Raw genomic sequence first — 21,132 nt, forward strand, 5'->3', positions numbered from 1 at the left:
AAACAGATAAATAAATAAGTCTTTTCTTAAAAAAAAAAAAAATCGCATCAGAAAACTTTATTTGGGGAGCCCTGTTCAAGATACTTTGTGGGTATGTGTGTACTTACAGAATAAGACTTTGTGTTCTTAGTGTCCAGCATCTAAGTACCTGAGAGTCCCACAAAATTTAAGACAAATTCTTACCTCAGAACATTGCAATCACTCAGTTACAAGATGACACACATTTTATAACACCTGGCAATTTTAAGGACTAAACAGTTTATAAGTAACATTTTAACTGGCATAAACCAATAACAACAACAACAACAACAACATCAGAAACAACAACAACCAACTCTACCTAATGAGATGTAGTCACCCAAAACAAGTACCCCAGACAGAAGCAGTCCACTGCGCAGCCCTCTCCGGGCTTCTGTTGGGTCCTTGGATGGTGGATGAGAAAGTAGAGAATGGGAGAGGCTTGTTAGGAAACTGTCCCATGGGCCCTGCCTACCCTGCAACCAAGGCTAACTCACCTTCGGTTGTGCTGGAGGCTCATGGGAAAGTTGCCACATCAAAGTGTATTAGCTGCTTTACATATGCTCTGCTTATCACAGTTTTGGCTAGGAGTAGCGCTGAATTCAACTGTCACGTTGTCCGTGCTTAGATCGGTGCCTCCACAGGTGTAGGACTGCAGTCCTTATTACTGGTCAACAAGCAGCTGCTGAGTGTGTGCACCTACTGTGTGCACTGCTTGAATCCCTCACAGTACTTCTTAGTCCAATGGTACTGAATTCAGGGGGATTGGGGGGGGGGGGTAAGGTGCTGACTTGGCCAAGTAAGTTACTTCCTAGGACTTGAGACAAACTTTCCAAGGATGCTCTGAGTAAGCAACCAGTCCTCTTCACTGAGGCCTTAGCAGCTAACTACATCCCTAACTACATCCCTAACTACATCCTAACTACATCCCTAACTATATCCTAACTACATCCTAACTACATCTCTAACTACATCCTAACTACATCCTAACTACATCCCTAACTACATTCTAACTACATCCTAACTACATCCATAACTACATCCTAACTACATCCCTAACTACATCCTAACTACATTCATATGAGCACCAGGCTTGTCAGTTACCAAGTACAGAGAGTGTAGGTGACTGTGACCAGGAAAGCAAGTGACAAACAGAACTCACCAGGGCTGTTGTGAGAATCGAGAAAAGTACATAGCACAGCAAACTGTAACGTCAGCCACTATTATGAAACCGGTGTCACCGCATTGAACACGACAGGTGCAGACTGATCAGTTTTATACAGGCTATATGGGGCTGGGAGAGGAAGTCAGAGTGTAGGGATCAGTGTATTTGAAGGAACGCTGTCCTAGTCTGAGGAAACTGTAATTGGCAGGCTTTGGTGGTGTTAATTTCCTCCTCTGAGTGTCCGCGTGACATTTTTCTCAAATAGGAGCTAAATTGCTGTTGGAGCACTTGCTTTTACCCTAACAGGAGTTATGTTTTTATATTAAAAGTTGAGGTCAATAAACAGGAAACAGACAAGTACAGTACTATTTTACCATTTGTTTAATGGATAATAAAAAGGAAAACTCTTAAAACGAGGGGCGAGATTCCTGGGGAAACAGACTCTGAAGTCAAGACGTTAGGAAACCCTTGAGAACTTGGGGGAGATACCTCTCTCTGCAGCTTTGCCACAAGCACAAGTGTTTCCTGTGCTCGTCCCCATCGCAAATGTTACGGGTTGAAGCTAACCAAGGGTTTGACTGGAGTTATCTACAGCAGTATCTCCTCTCATCTGGGGGCAGTACACATCCAAGTTACTATGATCATATGACTTTTGAGAAGACAGAGGGTAGAGGGGGTTTTTTGTTGTTGTTTGTTTGTTTGAGGGTTTGTGGGTTGTTTTTTTTTTTAAAGCACAATAATTATATTATAATTGGACCTGTGAAACTTTTCCTCTCAGGATTATTCCTTTATTGATTCCCTTTAACACAGGACGATACTATGTAGCCGACTGGCCTGGGACTTTTGATACACTTGCCTCTATCACAGCCATGTGCCACCACACTTGACTGAATTCTTAACAGATTCACCCAAGGTGAAAATCTACAGGGCTTATTTCTAAGGTACAGGGTGGGAGCTGGCTCCTCTGACATTGCCTGAGGGTAATGAAGGCGGTGGTAGCTTAGGATGCTCTGAAAGAGCTACAGGCTTGCTCCAAGCTCCTTGAGCCACCTGCGCCTCTCATTTGAAAAAGTTACATAACTTTGAACATGTGGCTAGCACAGAGCCATAGCTTGATGTAGCTACACTCGGTAACTGACAAACCCTGTGCTCCTGTGGATACAGTTAGGGGCCCAGCTGCTAAGGTCTCCATGAAGAGGACCGGTTGCTTACTCAGAGCATCCTTGCAGAGCAGATGCACTAACTGTAGAAGGATTGTGGCTGTTTGTTTTTTGTTTGTCTGGGTATAGAGATCAAGTCCCCCCCCCCCCTTCTTATCAAAGCAGTTCACAGGTGTTTACTGGAGACCTTTTGCCCTGCTCCAGGCTGGACCACAGCTCATGGTTTTATCTAAGCAACAAGAGTAGGCTCCACCAGTAAAGACAAACACTTTAAAACAACTAAAGGGAGTCGGGCTACTTGTGAAGGGCTAGGTCCAAAGTGTTTCTACACTGACAGAAAAGAAAAAGGCCCACATGTACCGACCGACTTTACCTACAGATGGTTGAAAAGTGATTCTCCCCACTATGATCCTATGTACTGTATGTAATTATCTGTAATTGAATTACAAGTAAAATAATCAGTTTAAAACCAAGTATTCACAACAACTACAGGACAATCAACACCATTTTTCATAAAAACATGTCATATGCCGAAAAGTGGTCAAAAATGGGGTGGGGTGTGGTGGTTAAGTGCAAACCCCACAGACATGGGAGCCATGTGCATGATGCTTACTTCTTTGAATAAATTCAAATGACAGCCCTATTTCATTTCTTCATTCAGTTTGGAGGCCAGATGGCATTAGCATCATTTACTTCACCTTGTTGTGCTTAATTACTACAATCAACACACTATTCTCCAAATTAATCATAACAAAGTAATTTCATTAGTAACACAGCAGGCTGTTGAATTATTAGCATCATAACAGTTTGCAAACAATTAAACTTTATTTGAACCTTAAAAATTTGCAGAGTGGAACATTATTGTAAGATCTAATGGCAACAGAGTACAAATTCAGTACAGAGCAAACGATCAAGAAAATGCTATATAAAATATGACTTACAATCACCTTTCAGAAAAATTAGCTCTCTAACTGTTCATAGAAAAACAAATAAAAGCTAGGCAAACATAATGAGAACATAACAATTAGCATATTTTCTAACAAGCCCTGTTGTTTAAATTCACATTAATGATGTTATTATGATCTTGAAGAGAATGTGATATACTGTCAGGGTTAGAGAGAAACTTCTTCACAGCACAAAAAACGAGTTTATCAACTGAACAGAAAGCACACTTAAAGCACAGGGAACAGCAGTTCTTTTCATCTTTCCCAATTTTAAAGGCCTTTGGTTCCAGTCTTCTATCTCCCATGTATATTCAAGTTTAAAAAAGAACAAAGGCCAGAGGCTCTGGGCAGAAGCAGCTTCTGTGCTGGAAATGCTGGCCATCAGTTGGCAAAGGACTCCCTCTCCTGGATTAACTAGAAAAGGAGACAGAAATCTAACTGCCTCTCAGTCGACCGAGTGGGGGAGGGGTTCCCAAGTGGTTCCACGTGCAAATGACAAGCTGCTGCCATCTGCTGGCCACTTAGGTTAAAGGCACAACCCCTGTAACCACAGGCTAGGCTTGGCTTTTCAACCATGCTGGCCCTGAAAGACCAATTACCGAATTAATTTCTGCCTGTCTAACTTTTGCCAAGACGACTCCAACCTATTTAGATGACGCTTTAGTAGGAAATGAGTAACTGTACAAATGTAACTTCTGAAAACTTGGACTATGTCTACATAGGAAAACTTAGGATATTTTTTCTTTTACTTTGGAAAATGAGTGATCACAACATACATAGTATAACAGTAAAATAAACACTCTTTAATATTGCTTGTCAATATAGTTTTACATAAATAGTGGAGATTTAAAAAATATCAGCCAATTTGCATTCCGACCTGAAAAATTAGGCAAAAGCTAGGACCTGCTAAAGAATGATTCAATAGTAGATTCCATTTACTCCAAAATATCTAGTCACTGGTGCATTTGATACAGGGTAAGGCTCCTCTTCCATCTCTAGAGATGATTAAAAACACTCCAATTTTAACTATATATGAAAGAGCACTGTCAGGATTCTGCATCCGTTACCCACGCAGCAACGAACAGCATCAGAGAGCAAGTCAGCCTTCCCTTCCCTCACTGCTGGCTGGCAACTGTTGCCATCCTGAGTCTTGCTCTTCTGTTTGGTCCAGAGCAGTGCACAGGAGTTTCAACCAGGACTGCTGCTTAGCGGTGGGATTGCGATAGTGCAGTGATAGATTCAGAGAGGTCAGAGAGTGCCTGGCTGTCCTCGGACTCTGAAAACATGCTCAAGTTGTTTATATCATTGTATTAGTGGTAAAATGGGGTTTCTTATGAATCTTTGATTTCATTAAATTTAAATAAAATTATATTAGAAGACACTGGCAAGCCCATCATCAAATTAGGATACTGAAGGGCTTTCAGAGACCCAGCTCTGGTTTGCTCTGTGCACTAGCAGGCAGCAGGCTATCACTTTCCCTCTATCCGCAATTCAAGCGCCAGTCTATTCTTTCTTACCCACAGCAGGTAAACCTGTGAGTCTATACAACTTCTTTAATGAAAACATGGTATTACTCTATGAAGAATAAAATAGCAGACTAAGTCATCTCTACAGCTTTAAAGAAGTCGTTATTACTGACCCAACATGTACAAAGTCTAGGAAATTATTTGCAGCACTCTAAAGAGAACTTACACTCAGCAGCTAAGAGAAACAGCAACCCTCACTGGCAGCGTCGGTGACTAAGATTCACGTACAATCACAATTAATTTTATTATACAAACCAAACGGGCAAATTAAAACTAATGATTTGCAAAACAGCAACAGGTCTTATCTCTACTGCTTGTATCTAATGTGAGCCATCATTGCCTGCTCAATTTGACGACAGAGTGCTTTAGTGCGTGACTACATAGAATGGCAGCTGAGGCAGGAATGGTCACCCAAAGGAAGGTGGCTCCGAGCAGGCACTCAGGCGTTCCATGTTCCAAGGCACTTGCAGACAAACACAAGACTTCTCTGCATGCAAAAAGAGAAAGCTACATTTAAGTTTTCTTCTTTAGTAGAAATGCTATTTATTTATCCTGCTTAGAAAAAAAAACATTTTTAGCCAAAAAAAAGTGAATATTTGCTCAACGGTTTTCAAAAATTTCCTCAGGAAGGCCATAAAAGTGGCATTTTACTAGATAGGAGGAGGTTTATGAACACAGCTGGTTATTATCAAAGAAACTTTCTCTAAATAATCTGTTCACTTCCAAAGTAAATTCTCTAGTTATTTTTAAAAATTAAAGCTGAAGCAAAACAAAATAAAACAAAAACAAAAACAGATTTGGGGCACCATACTTATGTTATCAGAAAACTACAAAGACTTAAAAAGGCAAAGACTCAAGGAAGAGAGCAAGAGAACAGAAGAGCTCTTACAGAATATTGGATTAAAATGTACTTACCAAGACTCTCAAATATCATACATCTCCATTAGGTAGGCTTTAGGCACCAAGCCAATGGCTCCCTTCATCTCTCCTACCCACCAGCCATATCTATTGTATTCCTAATTGAAAACAATATGCAGTATTAACCACTAGGTTGGGGTAAGCACAGTATTGTTTGTATGCAACTTCTTAGAAATGATTTCTTATAAAGTTACAAATGCTGGAGCTGCAAATGAAAACATTTTCATCCTTTTTGTTTTTGGACAAACCAAACCAAACCAAAAGAAACAAAAACAACAAATCTCCAAACAAACAAAACAACAAACAAACAAACAGAAAGAAACAAAACCCAAGCAAACCCATTGCTGTTGGCAAGTATTTAAATCACTGTACAACACAAAATGTTTTCATTACTGGGCAGACCGCAAAAGCAGTCACTAGCAGAAGAACATGGAGAATGAGCACTGCAGGAGCTAGTTTCTGGGGCTCCCACTCTCTCCACAGTGCAGCCTTGAGCACCATAGGCTAAAGCCATGAAGCCAGAGGGGCTGCACGTGCCTTTAGGAAGCTTATTATCTATCTAGCAAGGACAGAAGTCACTCTTCCCCAAGAGTGGAGGATGGGAGGGCACAATGACAAACTAGTAAGTCCTAATGAAACTTGAGTGGCTTAGAATTCAGGGGTGCACCCCTTCTTCAGAAAATCTAGTACATTTAAAGCTGATTAAAGTGGAGAATAAGAAAATACTAAAATTAAAAATTCACTAATACCAATACAAAATAATTCACAAATGGAGTCTTTGAAAATAATATCCCAAAGCTTTTACTGATCCTGCACTGCCTAAACTTGGGAGGCATGTTAAAGTAAAGGTACCATTAGGTTTGCTTGCAGCATGGAAGATCAATAGGAAAGGAAAGTCTTCTAGTTTGAAAGGCAGAATATTAATCTGTGAACAGAGTGACTGATGAGGTGCTCTGCACATTACAATGTGAGATAAACAAACCTGGCCCTCTCTTCTCTCCTCCATTCCCCACTGACAGACACAACATTGCTTTAGGCACTGTGAACCCTCCTTAACCGGCCTCTGTCTGCCAGATTGACTAATGTATTTTTATCTCAAATTTATTTATGTTTAGTGAGATACAAACAAGTAAAATGAATTACAAGTTTCAAGAATAATATCTTCCAAAAGCAATACTCTGCACAAGCATTAAGACCCAAATTTAATTTTTCATATAAGATAAATTTTTAAAATCAATCCCCAAAGTAATTCAATAGGTTATGATTTTCCAACGTCTGAGTCATAGATAAATGTGCATATGCACACTGAGTTATGTGCAGGGAAGGGAGGGTTGATAGACATGCAGGCTTAACATTCATATTGATTTGTATGCTATTGACCATCGCAGGGAAAATTATGCTATTCTTCAATACAAATGTAGCAACATTAGCATGTATGTATCGACAGACAGTCTACCTATAAATTAAAGGATAAAATCTATGAGTGCTTTTAAAGTGGTGGGCAGTAGCAGAATTAGGCTTATTCAAAGAACAAAGCGGGAAGGAGAGGGGGTAAAAAGGCTTACCCCATATTTCTTGTTCTAACAAGGGTACAGCCTTGACTCTTGAGGTGGTGTTAAGTTTAAAAGTTCACTGATAGTGCAACTTTAGTGGACAAAACTGTCCAAGCAGTGAGTACTCAGTCCAGAACTCAGCAACGATGCGTGTAATCTACATAAGGCATATTTATCAAAAGGAAGTATCAACTTACCGAACACTAGACTAGCAATCACTGTATCCTAGAAAGCACCTTATAAAACTGTCCCTTTCAGTTTTTAAGGAAATGAATACAACTGGAGCCCAAATGCTTTGCCAAACAAAGATACTTTACAGATCAAAGGTCTGTATTGTAAGATATCAAAATGGATTAATGGGTTAAGTCTGGGAGTGAAAGTTTTGCCCAATACCAGCCTTAGTTTTCCCCCAACTGATTACATCAGAAGAGCAAAAGGTCTAGCCTGCCAATAGGAGACCCAGAAAGCACCCAGTGGGAGGGCAGACCACTGACCTGAACCTGCAGCCAAGGAGTGATGCTGAGCCTGGAGACGACGGTCAGGTCACAGAGCTTTATGGAACTTTATTCTACTTTGGCTATAATCTGTACTGTCAACTAAGGACCTATTATTACTCCCCCAAAGAGCATAAATCCTCAAATTAAGACAAGAGATTTTACTTGAGAAAGTCTGGTGCTCTGTGTGGTAGAACAGTAAGGGTAATTAACTAGAATGGACAGTAGCAGGCAACAGAGAGGAGCTTTCTCAGCGGGAAACGGATCCCTTACACAGAACATTCCAGAGAGAAAGTAAAATGTTACAATAAGTAATCCTAAATGCTTCATTTAATTTAAAATATACCCCCATGTATGAAATACACACCTCATGAAAATGCTCTAAAATATCAGATCATATTCAGAAAATGGTAAGAATAAAAATCAGAATATTTCTTACTTTCTATTTATAAATAATTCCACATAATACTCCTGTGTGAAATTAAGACATAAGATAAAATATAGCAAGACAAAAACTCTAGAAGGCAGATTTACAGCTGTGCACTGCAGCCATCAGAGTAGTCAACAAGACTGCACGCAGGAGCGCCCCTTGTATCTCCACCGTCCTCTGCACGAGCCTCCTGAGCAACATGAATCCCAATTAAACCATCTGCAGCCCATAAATCGGGATGAAAACACTCCTTGGACTAGAGCAGTTTTCTAAACTTTAGCCTCAAGATTCAACATCATGCAAGGTTTCCTTCCAAAACAGAAAGCCAGCTCATTTGCCCCAAACATATGTGATCACAAATGATAGATTGCTTAATGGTTGGAAATAATGCCATCAATAAATACCATGTTGTCTTAAAATCTACACAGTAATTATAACATTGTTCTAGAAAGTCACAGATGGATCATTTAAAAATCACCCCTCAAACCTTATTAATAAAGAAAAGATGGGGGGGGGGGCCTAGGGGAGGGGAAGAGGAGAGACCCATACCAGACTGCCATGTAACTCTTGACAGGTCGGGAAGCATCACGTCATCCGACTGCTCTCAAGATCTCAGGTACGAGGTCTGCCATCTGGTATCCTTCACCCTATTCGGCTCTTACCATCAACTGAAATGCTAACATAGGCAAGTGATTGTACCTCGGGAGGACTGATAAAATAATGAAGAGTCCTTTAATCTACAGGAAACCATTTTAGTCAATTTATAAGAAATATTGCATCCCTTTGTAGGACGTGTAATTATTTTCTATTAATCATGTGCTCTAAAGCTACATTATGCGGTTATTCTGTTATCACTGGGAAGAGGCCTGCAGTCAGCTTCTGACAATGTTAGGTAATTACTAACACAAAGCTGCTTTCTCCTCCCGCAGTAATGCTATCAAGATCCAGAGGTGTAGTGATGCTTATTGTATAAAAATAGCACTCAAAAGGAATGTGCTATCTGAGAAATGGATGGCTTCCAGGCAAAATGTAACATGGCAGTCAAAGAGGCAAAAACCCAAAGTCAAATTCCTCTAATAATTCAGGAAATAACAGTAAGATGGTAACAAACCTCGCAGTCTGACTCCATGTCACAGCTGTCAAACCGCTGAAGTCATCTTATTTGTTTATAGTTAATATTTACTGGGCAATAGAGAGATTGTGCAATAAGGCTGGGGAAAGGACTAGTTTTGATAAAGAGAAATAGACTTTGTGTAACACAGTAGTAAACACATGTTCACACTTGCTTATTAATTCAGCCTTCCTCTCTGCTGGTGTGTTATTTTACACTTGAGTAAGATTCCCAAATTCACTTAAATCCTTTTCTGTGCCAGATCCTCTCCTTTCTTGAGTATGTCAATCCACGTTCTGCAAACTGGATGAACAAATCTGCTTCACAGAAACCTAAAGCACTAGCAGGGTCTAGGGTCTCAGTCCCTTACTGCTATGTTTGAAGGCAACAGGTGCTTCAAATGCTGGGCAGTCTCTATATCCTTTGTCTGAGCATACATCCGTGCTCCGACACATTCTAGTCCTTTGTGAAATGAAAGCAATTTCATCCACAGAATATTAAGCATGATGAATTTAAGAATCAATGGATTTAACCTTTATTTTCCACATATGGTAATTATGCCTAATAGATTAAAAACTAAGTTAATGTTTTAAACATATAAAGACTTTCTTCAAGGTTATCTCATTGTGTGTGTGTGTGTGTGTGTGTGTGTGTGTGTCTGTCTGTCTGTCTGTCTGTCTCTATGTGCGTGTGTCTGTGTGTGTAGAACTTGTATGAATCCTTCACTTTCTCATCATGTTACTGGTTCCCTTAGCAACACAAGGCTTGATACCCATGATGATCTAATGTCCCTGCTGGTTCCCTGACCATTGGAGATGGGTGTGATCCCCACGGTTCTCCATGCTCGTGGAATAGCACCACTGGGAGGTGCTTTCCATGGCTGCACTGGGTTCACAACAGTTGTGGGATCCAGATCCCTGGTTTATCATTTAGAACTCAGGTGTGACTGAGTTCCTCCAGTTCGCAGAATTCTTTTTTGTTTTGCATCACCCACTCCATCTTAATAGCAGGAGAAACATGGACAAGTAAGAATTTAATTCTCCAAAGAAATTTATTTTAAATCTCAGAGATCTGGCATACTGAATTCAAATTTTTACAGTAAATACTTAACAATGCTGTGGACTAAACATGGCCGTCCTGCCTGATCCTTCATTGACATGTTGGGCAAGGAGAGACTCACAGTAAAGCTCAGTAGAGAAGGCTGGAGTGTCAGGGTTTGTCACCTGCCAATCCACATCTCCATGACGGCTTCTGGGTTCACCCATGCCACGTGTCCAGCTGTTACTGCTTCAATGCAGGCCTTTACCACCTCACTGGGAATAGCTACACTGTTACTTCTGCTCCTCTGAGCTTCTAAGAAACTGTCTGCATCAGTGTATGCTGCTGCTGAAGAACTCTCTCCTCACACGTAACTACAAAATCCTCTGCTTAGCTGCTTCTCTCTGTAGCAACATTTGCCTGTCATTTCTGTGGTCTGCCTGGTCCCACCTGCTCCTGCACCCACTCCTGTCTGTGTCAATGGAGTGCTGTTTCCAGGAAGACCCCTCCCCCAGCTAGATCCTGTTCAATGCCCAAAACACATTCAGTCAGCTGGCATGATTTGTGTGCTGGATTACCTGACCCACACTAACACATCTCACTTCAAGCTGAGCTTTTGGTCCTCAGTGGATTTCACACACCACAGTTTTATTCCTTCAATAGCAAAGAACAAACATCATGAACTCAGAGTAAGACCTTCTTCTCTTCTCTATGCCCCATAATACTGCAAATGTAATAGATGTTCAGTAAGTTAAACACTGGAAACTATCCCAGGTCCATGTTTGCACTGAATGGTGCACCAAGTGTCTAACTTTGAAAATCAATTTAATTTCTAGTTGGAATCATTGTTCTTCATAGATATTTATCTAAGAATCATTTACCAAACCCTTGCTCTGATCTATGCACACAGTGAACTTGGGCAAGCTGAAGCACGGGGCTCCTGCCTCTGGCAGGTTGCTGGCTAGTGTTTTCCACAACACCCAACGAGATGCTATGTCAAAAGAGCTTCCACCTTATCTTCAGAAGGGAAGATACCTGTCTCCTTGGAACCAGGACATACCTGATTCCGTTTCTCTGGAGAAATAAGCTGACTAGGACTAAGCACTGACAGCCCCGCTGGGGATTAGGGTGGGTGACATCTCAGGGAGGCACCTGTGGGGTCTTCACCTCTTCCCATCTTCTTGAGCTCTCTGTCTTCTTGCCAGTCTTGGTTGTAGATGAAGTGGGTAACTTGGGTAAGCTCCTTCTTGCCTGTAATACTTCTGTTCCTCACTGAGACTATAGTAATTCAACTTCATACTTTATATATATCAGTAAGTTGAATTATTATACACTTGGGTCTTTGTAGAAGCCCTTAGTTTTACACACACACACACACACACACACACACACACATTTGTTGTTGTTATTGAGGCTATTACCTGCCCTGCTCCCCGCCCCCTTTTTTATTAGAAAAAGTTGCCGAGGTTCAATCATCCACGAATATTCTAGAGGTTCCTATGAGAATGTAGTTTTTCAAAGCAGACAGTGATGGGCAAAGTCAGGGCTCTCCTTTTTTGACTGGAAGGAATTTCAGCTCCCTAGCTCTTCTGTTTTGAGTTTGGTTGCCAGGGAACTTAGGCTGAAGGTACAAGTCTGGCTGCAGAAACCCCATCATCTTGGAAAGCCTCCACGGGTGTAACTCTTCCGTCCTTGGTCTTTATTTGGTTTTCTCTGATTATGTTGAGTCTTAATTTCTTCACTTGTAAAGTGAGGGCGTGCACTAAAATTCTCCTAACTTCGTGATTCCATCATTGTCTTAAGAAGCCAGAATTCTTTCCTGTTTTTAACTGTAATTTAGTAAATGCGTTTTAAATACTTGTCATTATATGAGGTATTAGCTAAATACAAAAATACTTTAAGACATGGCGTTTACATCAGGAAGTTCAGAATGAAAGTAGCAAAGAAGGAGGTAAGTAGGAAAGATGAGGGAGGAGAGGCATTGGGGGTGGGGAGACTGAAAGGAGGAATGACATGGGGGAGGGGAGAGAGCTCATCTTAACCCTGACCAGTAAGGGGTGGGGCTTTGCAATTTTATGTAGAAAAACCAACAGGTAGGTGGAGCCTCCAGATGGAATAGAGAGAGTAACGCAGGGCCTGTGTGAAGAGATTAAAAGGAAAATGTCTGTTTTCAGGGACAGCAGATGTGGCTCACACCCAAGGCACAGGAGGGAAGCAGTGGGCAAACTGGGTTGGAAAGCACAGGTTGGTTGGCTTCCTTGTGTCCCTCTGTCTGTCTATCCTGTCTGTCTATCGGGGCATAAGAGTTTATGGCTAACAGACAAAAGACCAAGCAAACACTTAAATACTTCTTGGCTGAACAAATGAAAGGTCTACTTTAGTTCCGCCTTGGTAGAATCCTTTCTAAGATACTGCATGCTCATCTCTCTGCCTTCCCGCCTCTGCTCTGCAGGTGCCCACAGCCTAGGGGAAGGACTGCTTATTAGCACTTTCTGTTTCTTAGGCTCCTTGTCTCTGCCACCCAGCTCAAAATCCTGGAAGGGAAGCCACTCAAAGCTTCTCTGGATCCAGCTTCAACTAGTTCTCTGCACAGAAAGGGTTTAACAAATAGCTGCTGACCAAAAATAAATAATTAAAATTAATTTAAAACAATCAACCAACCATCTGTGTTATTTATAACTGGGTTGAAATACTTAAAATTCATGTTCTGATACAAAAAATCAAAAAGGTAATGTCTTAACTGAGGTCCACGCAGTGCCAGGACTGGAAAGGATTTAGGGTGGATGGGCATTGATTTCTAGAGAGGGTACTGATTAGCTGTGTCCATGGGTAGTCTCCACAGAAACACTGTTGGGCATGGACTTCCTGTAAGGCTGAGCCACACACATATATGTTCCGTGAAGTACCATGCAAAGCAGGCGCACAAGTGCTTACAGCACCACAATGTTTGTGTTCGCTTTTGAACAATTTCTTTTCCCTTTGCACTAATTATGGAAGCAAACTAGCAGAAGCATAACAACAACCAAGCAGATCACTTCCAAAGCCCCTGCCTCGGGCCTCCAACTCAACACAGCCTAGAGTTAGCTGGGAAGAAGAGACCGCAGGGAAGGGCTGCCTCCATCACCTGGCCTGTAAAGGGACCCAGGCCACTTCCAGAGGTACCGTCCTTGGGTGTGAGCCAGTGGCTTTCCTCTGTGGTTTCTGCTTCAGTTCAGTTTCTGCCCCAGCTTTCCTAAATGATGGACCTGGACACTGAAAGAAAACCTTTTCAATTCAAGATTCTTTTTAGTTCAGAGTGTTTAAACAAAGTAACAAAAAAGCAAAGTAAACAAAAGGGGATCTGATCTTCGAAAGAGCAAGAAATAGAAGATGGAAGCTTTTCCCTGAACTTTTCTACTTTAAAAAAAAAGAAAGCTAACCATTCAACTATGAACACATGTCACTTGTTAATTTGTTAAACATCTACTTTATAAAGCTTAATTATGTGTATGTGTGTGTGGGGTATATACACATGTATGCAGGTGTCTACAGAAATCAGAGGTGCAGGATCACCCCAGAGCTGGAGTTACAGGCTACTGTGAGCCACTTGGAGAAGGGAAACACTCCCGGGTTCTGCAAGAACAGTAAGTGCTCTTAACTTAATCTCTTAATGGCTGAACCTTCTCTCTAGCCCCAAGATTTTCAGTTCAGCAGTCTGACTCTTGTCTCCACTCTCTCCTGCCTAAGAACCACCCAAGAATGTCTAGCTTCACAGTCTACAGGGATGGAGGAGACATCACAGAGTAAAGGCAAAGTTTACAATGATATGCACTGTGCCAGAACTTGATTTCTGAGGCAGGGGCTGGGTAAAAAGGGTACAAGAGACCACAGATTGTTCAATTTAACACACACACACACACACACACACACACACACACACACACACACACACACACACACACACACAGAGTGATGCATTCATTTATTTATGGCTCTGGTTTGCTTTTGGGAAACTTCTGGTTATTCAACACAGAATTAGAGTCCTGTAGACCCTGGCACTTGGCTACTTCCCACAACGGTCCCTCCCATGGTCACAGGAACCTCTGACACTGATGCTGTCTTCCTGCTCACTCTCTTTCAAGTTACTATAAGGTCTGGGTCATCAGTGTTCCTCCAAAGCCCCATTCCCCTTTACTGTCAGCCTTGTCCCAGAAGGTAGGGCTGCCTCCATCTTATGGGAGAAGAGACAGGGAAATACTTGAGAATGTTGTTTGGAAAAGTGGGGCTGGAGCTGCTCCCACTGCTGGAGAGGCAGATTGCATGGGGCCCCGGCACCCAAAGGGACAGCAAGCAAGCAAGCAAGCAAGCAAACAAACAAAATGCTGTCAGGTTCAAACAAACAAAATCCCAAGGAAAAATCACCCCTCCTTCCCAAAAGGCCACAGGATTGGATTATTCTTGGGGATTCAGTGTTAGCCATGGTTGTCCCCCTGAGTTACCCTGGTCAGTTTTTAGTAGTTGGCCATTCTATTTGTACTACCCTGGGGCATCTGAGCACAAATGAGGAAACTAGGAGAACTATATATTAAAATAACAACAACAAACAAACAGACAAAACCCCAATGCCTTTGTCTTTGCCAGTGAGACCTTTGATTCATTTGTTTTACATATGTTTGAAGCCCCAAAAGCTATACTAAGTAAATCTTTGTATTCTAACAAGAAGTAAATACTCAATGACAGCCACAATTCACCAATCACTGGCAAGTATCAACCAAACACAAACAAAGCACTGCTTAAACCTTCAGCCAACACAACCTCAAATGCATTTTATTGCAGTCATGACCACTCTCTTATCTACATTTCCCATTTTGATCTTAATAAAATATTTTTTTAAAGGCAGCAAAGCTAAAGTCATGCATACCTCTGAAGAAAGAATATATTCCAGAGCTTTAAGCAGCATCCCTCTTTCCTGCTGAAGGATAGCTTTCTAAAAACATTTTATTGCTGGAAAAGTTAGGACGAGGAGGAGGCAATGTACCAACAAGTACAGACTGAAAGATAACTGTGGGAGCTTGTGAGTCCAGAACGGCAAGGCAGAGCAACAGGACAGAGAGGTAGCCTGCTGCTGTGTGACCTGGAACCTACTGATGAAATACAAATATTGTACAAACACGCTTCCAGGAAAACACCACTAGCCTACCAGATAATGTCCATGGTTTAGGAAAAGAAAACTGAGATGCAAATAGTAAAATATTTAGCATGATTTTCTAAACAACTGGATTTCAGCAAACAACTGAAATTAAAAACTAAAAGATTTTCTACTTCTAATAATGACTTTTCCTCTCTTAAAACAAAACAAAACAAAACAAAACAAAACAAAACAAAAAAACCATGAGATCATGTTGTCTATTTTCAGAATTAATTCTCCAACAAAACAGTTATCATAAAAATCTCAAATTATACCTTCATTTGTTCCAGAAAATGTGCTCCAACTTTTCTTTTGGTAGGAGGGAAAAAAAAAAGACTTCTAAATCTACATTAAAATACTGAATTATTTTAATTCATTAAGAAAACAGCATCAAGCTTATACAAAGAGAACAATAAAGCAAAAAGGTACTGACTCCATTTAAGGCAAACAGTATTTAGATTATTTAGATTTACATTAGTGAGGTTCAAAGGTTGAAACTAAAACAAACAAACAAAAAAAAAAGGCGGGGATATTTGAAGGAGGGGCTAACTCAGCCTGAGGTTCACATGGCAGCTGCTAATTGGAAAATGTTAAAGAGGAAAGGGGTAAGGGCAGGGTGTCTGCCAGCTCTTCTTTATTGTATGTTGCATTTGATTTTCACTGAAGAAAAAATAGGGCAGTGGTGGTTAAGATGTGTGTAACTCAAAAGAGGCTTGACATAAATACATCATCCTGTGGCTAACGGAGCACAGCAACTTGCCATCAAGATGTTCATGGAAAAGAAGGCAAGGAAGGGAGGAAGAGGAGGAGGGAGGAGGGGGAGGAGGGAAGACAGGAGGAGGGTGGGAAAATGTAAAAATAAAGGTATATTTCCATAGCGATGTATAATGAAAATCGTCTAATCATCAAATCAGTGAAATGTTTTCTACCATTACATTTACAAAATTAAAATGCCTTTTATTATAAAGCATACAATTTGATTTTAAAATTTGTCTAAATATTTATACTAAAAAATCTTTCTTTAAAGTACTTTGTGCTGACTTTTTAAAATGGACATATTCAAAACTGAGAAACTTGTGGGCAGTAAGTTAAATCATAGATAATATTTCAAATTAAAAGTCAGTACATTTCTAAGATTAAATTATATTTCTTTAAAACTTTTTAAATAGTTTTATTTATTTAAAAAAGGCATGGCATCAATTTCTTACAAAGTATTCATTTTCTATGTCTTCACAAATATTATGCTAGATTTCCTAAAATATATTCTTCCTTTTTATACAATTTCCATACTTAATTCAAAATGATGAACACAATTTTTCATGATTAATGCTAATACTTTATTGACATGAGATGGGAGAGTAATCACCCATAGCTAGATGTAAAGCTGAATTAATGACACCAGTCTGATTGTGCACATTAGCTGCAATTACCTGCACCACTCATTCTGAGCCACTAGATGGTGTAAAAAAATAAATTAGAATGGTGAAAACTTCATGCCATCACCACATAGATTTAGATAATACTCTAAGATTAAACACATTTCTAGTCATGCAAAATAGTTATTTTTACACTACTTCTATTTTTAAAGAATTGAATTAGGCGTTTGCTTATGCGTATGTGTACAAGTTTCTGAAGCGTTCTCTCTTTATACTGCATGGGCCTCAGGGGTTGAACTTAAGTTCTCAGAGTAAAGCAGGCATTTTTACCTGCTAAGTCAACTGCTTATCCTTCTAAAAATATACAGTACTGGTCCCACATTGATCTAGAAATCCATTGCTTTCTTCTGAAAATCTTGAGTTATCAATTTATTATTTTAGGCATTCAGAAATTAAACACAGTTATGGTATTAACTTAAGGTCTGTGTCTACCCAGGTTTGGACAAAACTGTAGGTTACAGCACCTGTGAGAGATCATTCAGTGTTTCCGCACCTGCACAGTGCAAGGTGGGAAGTCTTCACACACACACACACACACACACACACACACACACACACACACACACACTCGCCTCCAAAGCCAGCAGAGAGCCAGCAAAGTCTGCAGCCGTGTTGGGGCAGAGCCGGGAGGCTGTTCTCTCTATGGTACCATGCACCACTCTCTGAGGCTCACAGCTGCTGACTGAGTATCAATCATTTAGCTATGGGGAGATACAGTGACTAACACACTCATCTTTCTTGGCTCTTCATTCAAAAACCAAAATTAGTCCCAACTAAAATGCTATCAATAGAAGGAACCCAATGTTGTTGGAACATCAAGCCTTGCAAAGGTCTGAAAGAGGAGGCCAGTTCTCTCCCAGATCACAGCATTTAAGATGTTCAGACAGAATTGAACGCTACGTGTGAGCTGGGCCACCTCTAACCCAAGGTCTTAAACAGGTTTCAGAGAACTCAACTTCTACCCTCAGCATCCTGGAAGGACGGTGCACACTAGGACTACACCTTTAATTTCACAGGAACAGGAAATGGCAGAAGTGAGACGAGTCCATGCCACTCTGCCTGGGGGAGGGGGTGGGGGTGGGTATTCTGCCTAGGCTTCCAGCAGCCAAGCTGATGCGTAGAGAGGAGACCCAATATGGGCTTTACGAGTTCCACGTGCGCAAAGGAATACAGTGCTGTGCCATGTATCCCTACACTCTGAAATTTCAGATACATGTTAATCAACCTTTGAATTTTATATACTCACAGCTACATTGGTTAAATAAACATCGAGCTTGGTAAATTTGGGAGGAATTTTAGGAAAGTTTCCTGATAAGAACTGGGCCAAACAGTGTTATTTCTGTTAAGTAATTAACTATAAAAGCTGCTGTTTTAACTTGGGACAATTAAACGTTTGATAACAGATTTAGTCAAAGCTGTCATGTGGCTATGACAGTAAGATAACATAGCAATGCATGGATCCCACCACTGGAAGGCTGACTGGAGTTCACGACCAGTCTTGGCTTTGGGCTTTTCAATAAGTCATGATCTGTATTATTAGTAAATATTCCTTCTCCCACTTCTCCCACTAATCTCCAAGTGCTCATGTATTATTCTTTAGGATTCCTGGTGTCTAGAATGTGTCCTGGTATTGTGCTTGCTTTATATGGTATGGGATTAAGCAGAAGGGACAGAAATGAACTACTCTAGGAGTCAAGATAATATAGTTAGCTCATGTACTCTGTCTGCACCAAGAATAGACAATCTTCATTAAGATGCCCACTCTAAGATTCTGTGGCCAGCTGGGTCAAGATTTTCAGTGCCAGCCAACCAACATTAAAATCCAAAATGTGACATTATTTTCAAATTCTCTTTGTATCTAATAATACCTATCACCTTTCTGAAATATCCAAAATATTTCTCAGATCAATAACTTTAAAGTGTTAGACTTATGACCTATATAACACTTCTCTGCTTATATTTGAATCATTTTCATTCATGATTTGGTGCTAAGATAATCTTAAGAACATTTTAAAAAAATCCCTATAGTACGGTAGGAAAAATTTTAGAATGAAAATTAAAAGAGTTCCAACATAGCATCAGAAACTGACATTTGGAGCAGACAGGTTCTACAATCCAGTATCTTAAAAAGCAAAGACACAATTCTCATGTATATAAAGATGAGTTTGTGGCAATATACTTTTGTATTGCAATTACAAATATAGTGTGTTAAACTTTAAAAAAAATTACCTCAACCTGTCTGAATATAGAGCCTTTAAATTGTTGGAACACCCAATGTGTTTATACAAAGATGAAAACCTTTTTTTTTTTTTTTTATAAACACAATGTTTCCACTGGAGAATGGCAGGCAAACTCAGAATAAGCACACAGAAGAATAAGAAGGAAGAAGCAAGAAAAACATAATTAATAACCTAATACCTTACAATGTTAACTTTCACATAAGTATATTGTTTCTGGATAGGGCAGTAGGCGGATGCCTGCCAAGGGCTAGAGTGACAGGTAAACACACGGCTAAGTTGAATCCTGTTATCTGATTGTGTTTAAATTCTGATTATAGTTCACTTGACAAAATAATTAATTATTGTGAACTTCCAATTGTTAACTAGGACCTAGAAGAATTCCAACTGGCATTTTTCCCTTGTGTTGTAAATTTAAATGCAGGAGAACTGAGCTGTGTATTTCCCTTTGACAGCTGTCTTTTGCAGGGGTGGGGGGCTGGGGGTTGGGGGTGTATTTTCTTACCTTGCTAAGAATGTAAATCACATCACCACGCTTAAAGGATAACTCATCAGAAAGAGCTCCAGTACAGTCCCACAAACCCTGGTAAAAATTAGCGTAATCAGTGCTTTTATCTCCTAGGAAAAAGAAAGAGAGACTTGGGGTTAATGCTTGAATCAAAAGAAATTAAAGGACCATTTCAGATTGCCAAGGAAGTCTAAGAAGCTCTGGCCTGGATCACGGAACATCTTAGTGAACCTGCAACTACCTCTGAGCATGTTCATGAAGATTGTTTCAGAACGTTTGGGTTTTCACGGCCCCCTCCACTTCTATCCGTAATCTAAAACCTGTAGCAATTGCATTCTCAAACAGCAAGGTGCTTCTGCTCATTTTTAATGGAAAGTCCTAAGCTCTCACATGTGTTTGAAGAGCAACTGGTCTTACTGTACCATCAGAATATCTAAGGGACAAGACAGACATATCTGAAGTAACAATTTCATGGAGTTTAGAAGGCTTGATAAGAGTATAATAATAATAGCATACTTTAATACTCAAATATAAAGCATTTGTACCCAAAGTCTTTCAAAGTTGTCTCTAAAATATTTTTGCAGCTTTGAAATTGCTAATGCAGACTTTTGTTAGTCAGGTCTAGGACATTAGGCTCACACAGTGGAGTTATCAGTTCATCCTTCTCCTGGCATAAGCACAATGGATGTGAAGTGCTCAAACTGCCATACACACCATTAACTGATTGATTATTTAGTGCTCGTCGCTCTGTAATACCACAGTAACTGGGTAATATATGCTTTGTCACTCACACAATGTGGCTCTCCTAAAACACAGCACACAGCTAAACACACTGGATGCTTTTGTTACACAGAGAACTGCTTCCTGTTTTTAAGTTCATGATAATTGAGTTCTGAGGAGTTAAGGAAAAAGACTGCAAGTCATATCAATAAGACAGAAGATGCCCGTGTCTTCACTAGCCAGGCAGAACACACATGTGCTGACAGCTTCCATCACTGCAATGTCAGCTGTGAATCCATGGGATAATGTGGAGATGTATGCTGGACCAGGGCTGTCATCTCACTTTTAAACAAGAGGCTTCTTGGCACCCTCAGTACAAATGGTCACATTAGTACAGTTAACATAGTGTTGATCTCCACAAAGTATTAATTTATTAGGAGATTTAAATTCTCCTTAATGTCTTTAACATTTTTTAAAAAGGAGAATCTGAATAACATGGAATCTAATTATTTGTGGGATGCACCGTTTCACTTAAATCTGTGAGAAAATAAACAAGGACTAGAAAATACAACGTAACAGAATCCTGTTAATTTTTATTTTTTAAGATGGAATGAGAGGGACAATAAGGGTGGCATGATAGGATGGGGGAGGAGGAGGAGGAGAGGGAGGGAAGGAGAGAGAGAGAGAGAGAGAGAGAGAGAGAGAGA

General features: G+C 40.3%; 1 protein-coding gene across 1 annotated transcript in view; it reads right to left on the reverse strand.

Moving 5' to 3' along the window:
* Window positions 1-4,896: 4,896 nt before the first annotated feature.
* Skap2 (src kinase associated phosphoprotein 2) overlaps window positions 4,897-21,132 on the reverse strand; it is a 154,221-nt gene continuing 137,985 nt past the window's right edge. Inside the window, exons 11-13 of the mRNA XM_021190526.2 lie at window positions 19,703-19,815; window positions 5,729-5,829; window positions 4,897-5,300 (exon numbers count right to left, since the gene is read on the reverse strand). Coding sequence (XP_021046185.1) covers window positions 5,737-5,829; window positions 19,703-19,815 — 206 coding nt within the window. The 3' untranslated portion in view covers window positions 4,897-5,300; window positions 5,729-5,736. The remainder of the gene's footprint in view (window positions 5,301-5,728; window positions 5,830-19,702; window positions 19,816-21,132) is intronic.

The sequence above is a fragment of the Mus pahari genome, chromosome 2 (genome assembly GCF_900095145.1).
Source record: "Mus pahari chromosome 2, PAHARI_EIJ_v1.1, whole genome shotgun sequence".
In the NCBI taxonomy this organism is placed as follows: Eukaryota; Metazoa; Chordata; class Mammalia; order Rodentia; family Muridae; genus Mus; species Mus pahari.